The 14,159-nt window shown below is 39.4% G+C and overlaps 1 protein-coding gene across 2 annotated transcripts in view; it reads right to left on the reverse strand.

The window, feature by feature from the left end:
• gpc5a (glypican 5a) overlaps nt 1-14,159 on the reverse strand; it is a 115,880-nt gene that overhangs the window by 41,586 nt on the left and 60,135 nt on the right. For both annotated transcript variants that reach the window (XM_068322413.1, XM_068322405.1), the window contains exon 8: nt 12,579-12,741. In XM_068322413.1, coding sequence (XP_068178514.1) covers nt 12,579-12,741 — 163 coding nt within the window. The remainder of the gene's footprint in view (nt 1-12,578; nt 12,742-14,159) is intronic.

Raw genomic sequence — 14,159 nt, forward strand, 5'->3', positions numbered from 1 at the left:
TGACCAGTTCCGGACGCATAGAAGAAACCATTTAGTTTCACAGCAAGTGTAAAACTGCAACCAATGAGGCAGCCGCTTTTAAATAAATGTGCCGTGAAGACTTTATTCTTATCAAATTATTTGCTCTATAAGTTCTGGACCTCTCTAATGGCAAATGGTGTCTTTTTCTGGTAATCTGTGGCAGCCACCTCATCTGTCTATTGATGACAGGAGCCATTTTACTAATGCGCTTGTGACTGCTTCATGTTTCATACCATGTCCTTGGCATTGACCTAAACTGTCTTCAGCTGCAGTGGAGGGTGATGGACTCAGGGTGGAGGTAATTTGTGTGAATTTTCCATCTTGATATAAACAGTTTTACCCTTCCTCGGCTTGCTTGAACAACACTTGCATCTGAGAACCAGCTGAGCAAAACTGTAAAATGAGATGGGCACAAGTGGATGTTCCTGGTTTTCTCGTTTGCTTCTCACTCCGGAAGGATATTAGGTCTTCTGATACTTTGCCTCTTCCATTGCAATTATTCTCCCCTCCATTTACATCTTCACAGCTCTTTTGTTCCATTCAGAATGGCTTCTGCTATAGTCATTCCGGTTAATGGCTCACATGTAGATGACATGACTGATGGTAGCCTTGTGTTAGACCTTAATCCACTCCTCAGGGTTATCTGACTGAAGAGGTAAAAGCCTATACAGGTACTGTATAGCGTGGATCAGCAAATGATGGTCACTCTGCGAGAAGGTTTTAATGGTTTTCTCCACCAAACCATTGGGTGTCTGTCGCAACCTCTTTGTGTTGCTGACCCTGTGTGCCAGAAGGCATTCCAAGGAGGCCGGAGGGCCTTATTGAGTCTTTATGTTGGTTTACCCAGACTGTATATATGTATTATATATACAGTGCGGACTCGTTACTCGCGCTTAATGCGTTCCAAAAACCAGACACAATTGACAAATGCCTTGATAGAGCGACAAGCTTTTTATCTTATTATTTACGGTAATTTAAATATTTAGGAACCCTCCCTATACTGACATTAAACCACCTTCTTTCTGTATTACCTTTTACCACACACTGACAGACTGTTTAAAGCACTTTTGTGTCTCACCAAAGTCCAAGACTGAGGGAACATAGCACACTTCCCGAAGCCGTCAGCCAATAGAATGCACGTTCGGTACCACGTGACTGCCTACCAAAAATCCGCGATGATGTGAAGTCGCGAGCGTTGAGGTGCGAATGCATGAGGGCGCACTGTACTACTGATCTGCTGGATTTGGTCATGACTGCTATTTTGAGGTATACAAGTATACTTTAGACTACATTATTTTAAATTATGTTCTTTAGACATGAAGATCTATCCTGAAATTCCTGTTATAAACTAGACTAAGGGGAAAATTTCATTAAGTGATAAACAGACAACCTAGGAGTCGACCCAGCCGTGCTAAATGGTCAAAGCCAATGAGTCACACTGCTGAGAGTTATTTTCATCCCATTATTACCAGCACAGAGGAGGGCAGAAGTCACAGCAGGTAACCTAATTTGATCTCGTATTGTAATGAGGATAAAGACATTTCTAATAGGCACAGCAAAGTATTACAGTGCCTGTTAGGAAAACTCAAAATGGCTCCCAGTGACAGGCCTATTAGTGTAGCCTACATGTCCAACAAAGGGGCCTCAATGTACTGTAATTTCCCATCTCTCAGATCTCTCATCTCGAGCTGGAACACACCACATGGAAAATTATGACAGAAAATTGGTTTGTGTGCAGATTCCCCATTGAATACTGCCATGCCAATTATCGCTTGACATTAGACAGTGGAGGTGTTCTACATGCAGCAGCTGCATGCAGTCATTTAACACTAGCCTGCGAGGCAGAAGCTCAACAACATCAAATAGTCTCCTGCTGAGACACCACTAATTAATACGAGTCATGAAAAAGGAGCCTCTTCTGTTCTCCTCATTGTGCTTACTTGCTAGGAATCGATTTTTGTCTCTACCGCTGCCACAGTGTCTGACGGATGTATTTTTGCAGCGCTCATGCAAGCAGTCGCATCCCAGTCCTGCATGCAGAGGGGTGCATGGAGGGGTGGGAGCACAAGGTAACTTTTTTTAGTAGATCTCCACAATAAGTTTTGTTTTGGAAGGTCACAGATATCTAAAGCTTTGTATTTAATTTTTTTAAAGTAAGAAAAACACTTTCTGTGAGTTTTCTCATTTTCTCAGTCGACAACTGTTTGTGCAAATGATCTGGTTTTAAGGAAGGTTAAAATTTGTCAATGAGTATTTAATGGATTACAGTTAAATTTTAGTGCGCCAAGAAAATAAATACTTAAGGCTCTGATAATCTTCATGCAGCTGCACCAGTAAAGACAGAAATTTCAGTTATTCAGTGAAATATTTAAGTGAGTTCAAGACGATAAATCCCATAAAAATAAATCACTAACTTTGCCTCTAGCGCCATCAGGGGGTAGACACAGTGGCACTTGAGAGAAACATCTCGCTGCTCTTTGATGGATTGCTATCAAATTTGCTGTGAACTTTTATGTCCTCCTCAGAATGCAATGAAAGTAGAATTCTTGAATTTTCATCTTGCATCATTAGAAGTTTCAATTCAACACCTGCAAAACTTCACCTTGGTATTCCTGCCAGTGATATTAAACCACCTTCTATCTGTATTACCTTTTCCCACACTCTTATCGACTGTTAAAGCACTTTTGTGTCTCACTGAAGTCTGAGAATCGCGGAACGTAGCACACTTCCGGATGCCGTCAGCCAATAGAATGTGCGTACGGTATCACGTGACTGCCTGCCAAAAATCCGCGATGAGGTGAAGTTGTAACTGTCGATGCTTGAATGCCCGAGGGCGCACTGTATATAAAAATGACAGCAGTATAGAGATGTCTCAATCACTGTTTCAGACCGTTCTCTATATTATTATGTATAATGAAATGTTTCAGTGTGCCTGTTTAAAACAATTTTATTTACAATTAGAATTTCATTGTGTGTGCAAGTTTAAGCAGACTGATGCTCTTAAGTGGATTTCTTTCAATTATTTAATAAAAATGGAAATGGCACACACACGCGCAAGTGTGTGCACATACACAAACACATTAACAAGGGTGACAATCACACAGCAGGCAAATCCACCCTAAAGGCTTGGCAGCAATAATAATTCTAAATACAGTGCAATCACTGAGCATTACGTTACCATAAACACATGGTGAACAAGTTACCTTACAAATCATGTGACATTAAGCTAGCATTTTCACTGTGATTATATTTCCCAAAAGCTGTCAGCTCTGCATCGAGCCAAGTTAATTACAGTTTTATCTTCCCTTATGTCCATTTAGCTTCGCAAAGGATCGTACTCCTTGTGCAAGGTGTACTTTCTGCACACTAAACATCGCTGCCTCTAGTGTTCACACGTAGATACTACACATTCAACTCAGGTTTCACTAGATTTTGGCAAATTTCAAAGTGACAAATCATATCAGCTCACTTTGATGGTAATATATGAACTTTTTAATGAATCTGAAACATAAAAGTTTGAGTGTTAGCCAATCTGCTACACCTGCTTCACATTTAGGTCTTGGTATTTAAAGTGCAGCAGTGCCGTGCCAGTGCACAGGCTTGAATAATCACTGGTATGGCAGTGAACGCACTTGTATCTCCAGGAGATGTGTGCTGATGTTTTTCATTATTATAACGCTTTTCTAATTTAATGTACATACATGGTTCATATTGTACACATTGAGAAAACTCATTACCTTCTATAGATGTTTAATCTAATGTTTATCATACTTAGTAGGTATGATTTTGGGGTTTTTTGCCGCCTCTTCATGTTTGGTTGGAAACTTTAAGGAAAAGCATCAAACAAAAACAGCAATTAACAGGCCTAACTTTTCAATGCTTAATAGGATTTATTTTAAATTTATAACTGTTTCAGATGGAATCACAGCACCTAGCATGTTGTGTAAATTCTGCCCATACGGTCAGGCAGCCAGCCAACGGGAGCGCCCCGAACCAAGTACTGAACAGTGAAAGAGACTCTCCAGAGATGAACCACTCACATTGTTGCTTCTTGTCACACACAAAGGATTCTCACACAACAGTAATTCTACTTAATGAGCGCATGATCCCTTAAATCAGGCTGGCATTGTCAGTATTGAGTGTCTCTCTATTTATTTCCTTATCATCACAATCTATCATCAGCTTGTTCTGCTGATAGACATCATGACGAGAGAGGAGAGGGATTGTGGATAATTGTAGAGAAAGAATTCAAATTAAATCAGATATGGTATTTAAGTATCTGGCACTAAGACGACAGCATCAACCATTTGCTTTGATAGATTGGCTCGCTTTGCATAAATTCAACGAGAACAGTTTTGGAACTCCTACGTAGTCCAGTAATTAAAATGTTATTATATAAGCACAATGAAAATGATCCAAAACAAACCACAGCATAACACATTTTTCTCACTTCTCTCTCACACTTCCTGTCATTTTATTCATTGTGAATAATTCCACAATGTTACTAATATTTTGTTGCTCAATGTTTGTTGAATATTTCTTTATTGACATGATATTAGCACATTGGTTGATCTCACCTTCACCAACTGTTTTATTCAGTTCTCTGGTTTATTCCTGGCACAGTAGACGTGTTCTTTTCTCTCTTTTTTGGCACACATTATATAAATATGTGCATTACTTGACTAATATGAATAGTGATGCTAATTATTGCTCCCCAAGGAGCATATAAAACATTATTTTTATGCATTATAGTTACATGTGTTCATTTTTCTCTTTGCAGATTTCCTCTATAAACATATATACAAAGACCTTTTTCTGATCTGACACAACATCAGCATGATGGCATCAAGGTGTTTCACGTTGTGATAACATTAAGCGTTAAATTTTTTATTAGGTTGAGGCAACAAGCAGCTGAATTTGGTTGAGGGAAGATTCTTGGTTTGGCTAAAAATGAGGTCAGAGGAAATTTATCATCAGGGTTAAGATGAAAGTTATGCGGAGATGGTTATGAATAAATCATTATCATTAATTCCAAATAAGTAAACAGGTATAGTTTTATGGTTTTTTTGACCCATCCATCACAGCCTCCTCTCCGTAAGTATTCTATTATTTCACAATAATGCCACCTGATTCCCTCAAGCATAATCACCACAGCAACAATAGAGTAGAGGGCTTCACTACTTGTGGGATGATGAGTATCCATCCAGCTGATGGTAATGTTCTTCATCAGAGTATTGTGTTAGAGCTTATTGCAGGAGAAAAAAAAAGTAGGCCTGATGCACTGTACCAGTACAGGGGGTGCTCCTGATATTCCTCAAACATGTTACATACATGACATATACAGTATGTAACCTAATACCAGATGCAAAAAAAAAACAAATATAATGGGAAGTGATTTTAAACTGGGCCAAACTTAACAGGTCAGAAATCTCCAATAGTAAATTGGGCTACAGCTAAATACACAGCTACACAGCACAAGTGAATAGCATGTAATGAAATTCTTTCCATAGTTCTGCTGGCTTTAATGAAATTTAAATCTTGGAAACCAGGTTTCTACAAACATAAAAACCAATTAATATGTTTAAAATTGAAAAGCAGTGACAATATTTACTACCCTGTTGTAAATATCAAACCGTGACGAAAAGAAATCTCACACAACACCAATTGTGCTTAAGCAAGATAATCCCTTAAATCAGGCTGGTATTGTCAGCATTGAGCGCCTCTCTATTTTGTTATCTTCACGATATATCTTCAGCTTGTTTGGCTGATTATTATCAAGAACAGAGAGGACAAGGATGGTGGGTGACTGCACAAGACTGGCATGATTGTAGAATTAAACAGAATTATATCAAACAGTACTATATGGTACTAAATCGTTGACAGAATGTGTCAGGTCTCATTTGGTATTGCCTATGTGGATTGTTTTTGTATCCAGTTCTGTTTGGTAGAAACGTCTGTTTTCAATGTATTAAATACTGAAATTCTTTCTCTTTTGCTTTTTGTGTTGATGTATTGACTGAAATAAATACCGATAATGTTTAGTAATAGTCACCGTCACAGTGAGATGCTATATCCGCTAAAACATTGACTGTCAAATCATTTACCGGCAGTTCTGGATGGATGCAAATTAGCAATACCTGCTTGTCTGATGTAAATTGTAAATACTGTATGATTACTTTCCTACTTTCTTTTTGAGGTAACCATACATAATGCAAATTACAGTATTTTCCGCACTATAAGGCGCACTGGACTATAAGGCGCACCCTCAATAATTTGTTTGTTATATAATTTATTTAATATATAAGGTGCACCGGATTATAAAGCGCATACAATAAAAAATAAATAATATTTATTTGATAAACTGCAGGGGCTGTATTTGCGCAATCCGTCCACTGGATAGAGCCGCGCTGCTCAGGCAGTCATGATTGCATTCATGACTTCCTGACTACCTTTGAATGGCCCCTATTGTTATGTCAATAAGCCATTCTGAGCTTCATCAAGGAAACCTGATCACTTGATCACTTTGCCTTAGAAAGAAGTCAACATGCATATTAAAAAACCTGACATTAAAAAACTGGTTAAATTCATTACGAGTACAGTCAGTGCGAACAGAGCAGATTATTTCCTGATCTGAAGTTCAAAGCAAATATTTAAGCTCCGACGTTCGTCTTCGTTTATTAATTAAATATTGTTTCGATCGATTGGTAGTCCAGTCGGAGGTGAGGTGCAGCTATTTGCTGCTGTGTGTCCGAAATAATTTTTTAACTAGTTTTTAATGTCAGACTGCTAACTTACTGGCAAATATGATGCTGTTTTACTCCTAGAACTGACTTTAACGTGAATCTCACCGCACGTCGCTGCAGACAGAATACACAAGACTGAATGCACCCTTCCGCCGCCCCCCCCAGAGCTATCAACTACATTTGTAAATCAATGCAGCACACCCGTTGGCACCTTTGTCTAGCAGTGACTGCTCTTGAAATTTCAGAAAAGGCTGAGGGTCTTTCATTCACCTTTATGCCAGTTTCTCAGTGTGTTTCCACAGACTAATAGAATGGACCGTCACTAGATTCCAGATGACAGCACAATGGCATTTTTAAGACCAATTAAGTTTAAAGTGGGTTATTTCCAACGCCAAATGGTTAGGAAATACTGAGATCAGTCAGTCAGTCAAACTTTATTAATAGAATTGTTGAAAGTTCCTTATGTTTTGCTACGAAATCACCGATGCTCCTACAGTCTGCTCTACCGTCTGAGAGCAGCTCAGTCAGAGCCGGGACTTCGGTGACGCCCCTTGACTACCGTTGATAGGGGGCATAGGTCCGAGTGCCTTGTGAGGGGGCTCCTCTGGTGGCAGAGTGCGGCATGACTGGCGGCCAGGCTGCCACCTTCTTTCAGCAATCATGTTTTTAACCAATATTAATACAGTATGAATATTAATCCATATATAAGACGTACCGGATTATAAGGCGCAACACGGGTTTATGAGAAAATTTTAGGCTTTTAGGTGCGCCTTATAGTGCGGAAAATACGGTATTTATTTATTTATTTATTCAGTTTATTTTTCTTCTTTCCAGACATGTTATTACAACATATTTCACTTTCATCAGAGTTGAAACATCATCAACAACATCCAAAAAGAAAAAAAAAGGTTAACGGGTAGAAGCCATTGGCTTGTAAGATCCCCGTCCACTAAATCATCAACAAAACATCGCTCTTATTAGAATATGTAATCAACAAACTCAGATGTTAAAAGTTTTCAACCAGCTCTTACATTGAATTTTGACAGACGTTCATATCCTTATCCACTTCCAGATATTAGCCTTTTACCCTAGAGTATAACCAATTTTACATTCTTCCTAGGAACACAAGGTTTGTTAACATCATGGATAGTCAAAACTAGACGTTGACCCTGCCAGTGTTCTCCACAAGAATATAACGATCATATTCACCTCTTTCAGCAGACAGTGTTGATACAAGAATTAACCAGTTTTTTGCAGACACTTTAACAGTTTCACATGATATTATATTGTCAAAAAATATCAACATGCTCTTTAAAGTCTCAAAGTTAATGTTATTCCATGTAATCACAAATACATGTTGTTTTTTTTGTTGTTTTTTTGTTTTTTTTTGTTTTTTTATTCATTAGTCTATGTTTCTGACATCAATGGTGTTAATTTTTTCGACTGTTCCGTGAAATACTTGATGTGTCCAAAATCGTAGAATCTTGAAGCCTTGTTTCAGAAGAGCAATCTTGTGTTTACGATTGTTGAATTTTATCAGCACTGCAGGTGGTATCCTACCTCCAGATGGTAGTGGGTGACAAGTCTCAATCTGGTCCAGCTCGATGTTAATCTCCAGGTTCCTCTGTTGAGAAACCACCTGTCGACTCAAAATCAGTGCTGTGTTCAGTTTCCACTCCTCTGGTCACGGCATGAGCATAATTTCTCGGCTTAAGTTTGATGCTGGTGATGATCACATCATTTATTCGAATGCTTTGTTCGAATTCCTCCATTCTTTCTAGCCCTTGCTCTGCTCCTTTCTGCATTTTTTCCATGTCATCCTCCACTTTTTGCACGTGGTTATTTAACGGTTTCAGCTTTTCTTCCAAACTCTTATCAAGTTCCCTGCTGAACTTTTCGAAGTCACTCCTTCACAGTTCTCTGTAGCTCATCCATCCCAGAGGCCAGCCGTTCAAGACTTACTTTCATATTTTTATTCTCATTTTTATTCTCAGACTCCACGGATTTCCCTTTTCCTTTCGGCATTTTGAAGGAGTCAGTGAGAGTTAATGAGTGTTTATCCAATACGAGTTGGAGAGAGATAGCAAAGTTAGCAACAACGAGAGACAGAAGAAAAGACGTCTGCTCACATTGAAAGCCGGAAGTATAGTTACATCTACTTTACAGTCAAACTCAATGGCCAAATTGTGTTGTGGTCTCAAGAGATTGTCAGAAAGGAGAAAAGTGAGACAGGAATCCACGTCTGACAAATTAAGGCAAAATGAGATTCTTATCCACAATTGCTAGAAAAACAGAAAAGCTTTTTCACATCTCCTATCAGCAGGACAAAATTATTTTTTGTGTCTTACCTTATTGCTGCATTATAACAACATTTATAGTTTGCATTTGCTTGATAATTTGTACATGGACTAGAACCAACACAAATCAGAGCAAACAGTCAAACTGATGACACTGCAGAGAAGTAGTGTGGGAGTTAGAACCTACTGGGGTTGACTGTGGTTTACGTAATCGTCAAACCATTTTCTCTTTAAATGAATCAATCTCGGGCTTTTGGTGATCGCAGTGATCTGTCTGGCTGGTACAGACAAGTCTCAGCGATAATTAAATCCTCTAGGCCAAACATCAAATTATTTCACCACTGCAGTCTACTGTGACAATTAGTCTGAGCAGGGTTAAAGCAAGGACAATTACCAAGTCTACCTTCCCTGCCTGAATGCAACTCGTTTGCCAGATCTGTTGCTAGGATGCATCAAATAGTTATACCAAACCACACTTAATGTAAGCTGAAATTACAGAGATGGGGACTATTTGATGTTGAAAAAATGGGGATACGGAGCATCGGACATTCACTCCTGGGTGCCCTGGTGTTGTGTCCAACCGTACCCGTAAATAATGCAGTTGTGCAACAAATAAAAACAAAGAATACAGCAACAATCTTAAAGCCAGCTGAATCTTAAACCTCCATACAGCTGGTCGATTACCGTGAGAAGTAGGCAAGGGTCGGTGTGGGAGAGCTCCAAAGCTATTTGACCATTAAATAAACACTTCCAAGGAAGCAAGCTGGCAGCTGATGCTCCCACGAGGGCAAAGTCATCATCACTCCCTGCTGCCAACTGTGCTGAGCTCGGTGCTTTCTTATGACACATATGTGCGACTTCAATATTAAATTAACAATCAAATCCATGTAAGCTCGTGAGGCGCTTAAGGTTTGTCAGAGGCAGGGTTTAGATCTTGTCCACCCACCACAAAACTAAGAAAAATGTATTTTATTTCTTCAGCCACTTGAAAAAACAGTATAGAACTAGAACACAGGCAGTCAGAGACTGCAACATCCCGCGACTTACCCTGACCTACTTTCAGGATAGGTTAGGGTACCCTGAAAGTAGTACCTAACTAGTGCTTAGCTTTGACCTTTCAGGGTAGGTCAAAGCTATGCACAAGCTTTGACCAGAGATCAAAGCTAGTGCATAGCTTTGACCTTTAATAATAACCAGTACATTAATCGTCCCTCTTGGGGAAATTCTTTTTACACGTCACACTTCACATATACAAATACAGCATGCGTTAATTACACACACAGAGGTTACAAGTTACAGGCCCCTGAACACAGCACACACTAGGGGCCTGTAGGCATGCAATTAGTATAGAGAGGACATACAGAGGTAGGTCAAAGCTATGTATTAGCTATGACCATAGATCAAAGCTAGTGCGTAGGTAGATCAAAGCACTAGCTTTGATCTATGATCCTACACTGGCCTTTTCCCTTGTCTTTCTAAGGGAAAAGGGTTCCCGAGTGTACAAAAATTGAAATTTGACCTTGACCTAGTTCTCTCAAGGTCAAGGTCATCATCCCATTTTCACCCACGTTGCCGCCCAAGTAATGTGCTTTATGTTTCATCTTTCTATCTGCAACGGTTGCGAAGATATTTGTTGGACAGATTAACAAACGGACGAACGAATGGACTGACGGATGAACACACAAACACTGACAATTACAACTAGAACAAAGGCAGTCACAGACTGCAACATCCCGCAACACCCCTGAATTCAAAATTTTACCATGACCTACTAGCATAGGTCAAAGATCAAAGCTAGTGCTCAGACCTACTTTCATAAATCAAAGCACTAGCTTTGATCTATGGTCTTACACTGGCCTTTTCCCTCATCTTTGTATCTTAATCCGGTTCTTGAGTGTACAAAGTTGAAATTTGACCTTGACCTAATTTTCTCAAGGTCACGGTCATCATCTCATTTTCATCCTCTTTGCCGCCCAAGTAATGTGCTTTTTGTTTCATCTTTCTATCTGCAACGGTTGCGAAGATATTTGGTGGACTAACAGACAAAACACACGAACACTGACAATTACAATACATCACCTCTTTGAAGCAGGATGTAACAGTCAGAGACTGCGACAACCCTGGATTCAAAATTTTACCCTGACCTACTTTCATAGGTCAGGGTAAAATTGCCAGTTTAGTTTGACTCATTGTTATTCACTTTTTAGATTGTATATCCAGATAAAAGTGATGCAATTTTAAATTGAAGACAAACCAGTTCAGGCTACAAATATATTTTATACTAAGGGTTTAATTTTTCCTGTATCCTTGACTTGGAAAACTTTTTCTACGGCCCAGAAACAAAACCCAGTACTAGACAGCCAAAGCCAAATTTTAAAAAAAATGCACAATGTTGCAGTATTCTGGTTCAGGTCACGCAACACCAACATCTGAATAAGGGTCTTGTAGAAGGTGTCATGCTCTATAGAGGTCACACCTGACACCTGACAGTGAGTCATAAAAACAGGAGGCAGGTCGATCCGGCCTACAGCAAGGAAAGGGTTCCCTACTGTAATGAGTGATAAATGTCAGCACCACCCTGCAGCCTCGGATGAATGACTGTCAAGCCACCTCGCAGAGCCTGAGCAGACAAGCAGTAAAGGAAACATTTACCCGAATTGAACGACTTGTTTGGATGACCCCCAGCTTCCGCTCTGTCACCACCGGCAAAATGAGGGAGGTGATTAATCAGGTTGTTAGTATGTTTGATAGCGCGGAGAAGAGAGAGGAGAGGAGGAGAGGATAGCGTGAAAGGTAGCAAAAAGGAAGGGGCGAGCTCCGCCGCTGTGATCCTCTGGGGAACATTAATTTTTTAAGTAACGGGCCATGATTGCGACAATGTCCCCATAGCAACTATTATCTTTAATGACTGTTATTATGGCTGTCATAAAATGGCGGCTGGAGCATATCTTATTAAAATATAGTGTTCATTCATCAAATAGTCACTAACTTAATTTCAAATCTTGCAAAAAATGAAGGGGGGAGAGGCGCGAAAGGCAGAATGTAACACATGAATTGAAAATTAAAAACTATAAGAAGCAGTATGTGTGACATATGGTGTGCTCAACGCTTCTCGTCTGCTTTGTGAAGCAGACGTCATCTGACTGATTGGAAAAGCTTTGGTAAAATCTACTGTATTCTTTATTTTGCTTAATTTTAAATATTTATTTATTAATTAGGAACAATATGTAAATTAATTTGCTCCCCATCGTCACCCCTATACGTGCAGGTCCAAACGCTAACGCTGCAAATAATATAATTAATACAAGTGAAAATTAAAAATAGACAAATGCCAAATGCATTCATGTATCCAAACATGCATCAGCATTCAAATCACTCCTGTTGCATACATTCCCATTAAAGTATCATCGCATTTTCATTTCATTTTAACTCCTTCGGGCACGGTTGTGTCACCTTGTTGACAAAAAAGGTTAATTGGTTATTTTGTTCAGCAAAATTAGAAGAAGATGAGACTTACGTTTGGAAACTCTCGGGGCTTTCCTCCTGTCCTCGCCACCGCCCGAGCCGCCACAACCGTCCTCGTCATCGCAGTCACCGCTGTAATGTCCACCTGCATCTCCACTTCCTGTCTCAATCTGATCCAACGACCCCAGTTTAGGAATGGACTTTCCCTGCAGCAGCTTGTAGCGAAATAAAGCAAAACATATTTCTTCTTTTAAACACAGTTTTAACAGAATTAGTGTGTATTGGCATAAGGTGCTACAAGATCATTAAAAAGTACATTATATTTAGGCCCCAGGGTGAGCAAAGCGTAGAATATAAAATAAAATTGAACGTAAAATTTCAAGATTTTATCAGCTGCAGTCATCTTAACTAATTAAAAAAATTAGAATTTACAAAACGACTGCTCTGAAATTTTTGACTATGATCATCGAGCTTTGCATTGATTGTCACCAACCTGGCAAACTGCATTTAAATTAGTCAATGGTATGAATTGCCATGCTCGCCCTCCCCGGCTGCAGCGGCCCACAGGGCAGACCAACTTTCTGCTGTATCGCTGTGCAGCAGAATCTCAATCAACCACTTTGTGAACTCGACACCAAGGGAAACACATGCTAATTGGCTCATTTAAATTCATGGTGCGTCACTGGAAACAAGAGAGACTGCTTTGTTTGATCAGAAAGGTGCTGTCCATGTTAATTAGTTACTGTTGTGGTTCAGTGCAGGGAAGTATAAGTGTCAGGGTTGCTGCTATGGCTGAGCTGGGAAATATCGTTGCTGGTAATTAGCCTGTCTGGGGTTTGAGCTCCTCAGTGGTGACAGGCCAGAAGACGGAAAGCACTGAGATTTGGGGGCAATGAAATTACTTTTCCTGTGTATATAACTTATGGGGTTTTTTTATATGAATTAAGTGGAATAATGAGTTTCTGCTTTAGCTGACATTAGCCAGACCAGGGATTTTGATATACTTTGAAAAGTATACTTTAAAGTCCAGGAGGTAGAATACTTGGGCTGTTGACACCAAGGGGGAACGATACCCTGCATTAATTAACCTGTGTCTTCGGGACGATATGCAACCTGAGAATGAGATTTGCTTACATAGAGCTTTACTGTAGAGTAGTTGCTAGCAATTATAAAAAGTTTAAAAACACTGTTAAATGTTGAGAAAATACAATTAATTCTGTGTTACTTTGTGTAAAGTTTTAAACATATCACAGTGATATATAAAAGCTTTAAAAATATATAATTTAGCAGATATATATAACTTTAGAAAAATAGGATAAATGTTTCAACTATATCAGTTACTGGAGAATGAGACTTGAGAATTCATGCTGTGTTGTATGTGCTGAGTTCAGCTAGTCTTTTGGGTCTCCGTATATACTTGGGAGGCCGCCTGAGGAAACTACATTCTGTGGCATTGCAATATTGCCTCACAGCAAGAAGTTTCTTGGTTCACATCCACCTGAGGACCTGGAACTTTCTGTGTGGTTAGCATAGTCTGTCAGGCTACTCAGACTTCCACAACATCCAGCAACATTGATATATTTAGTCGGGGAGACGGCAAAACTTGCTGAACAATTAGCATTTGAGTTTGAAA

This window comes from Antennarius striatus, chromosome 1 (genome assembly GCF_040054535.1).
Source record: "Antennarius striatus isolate MH-2024 chromosome 1, ASM4005453v1, whole genome shotgun sequence".
Lineage (NCBI taxonomy): Eukaryota > Metazoa > Chordata > Actinopteri > Lophiiformes > Antennariidae > Antennarius > Antennarius striatus.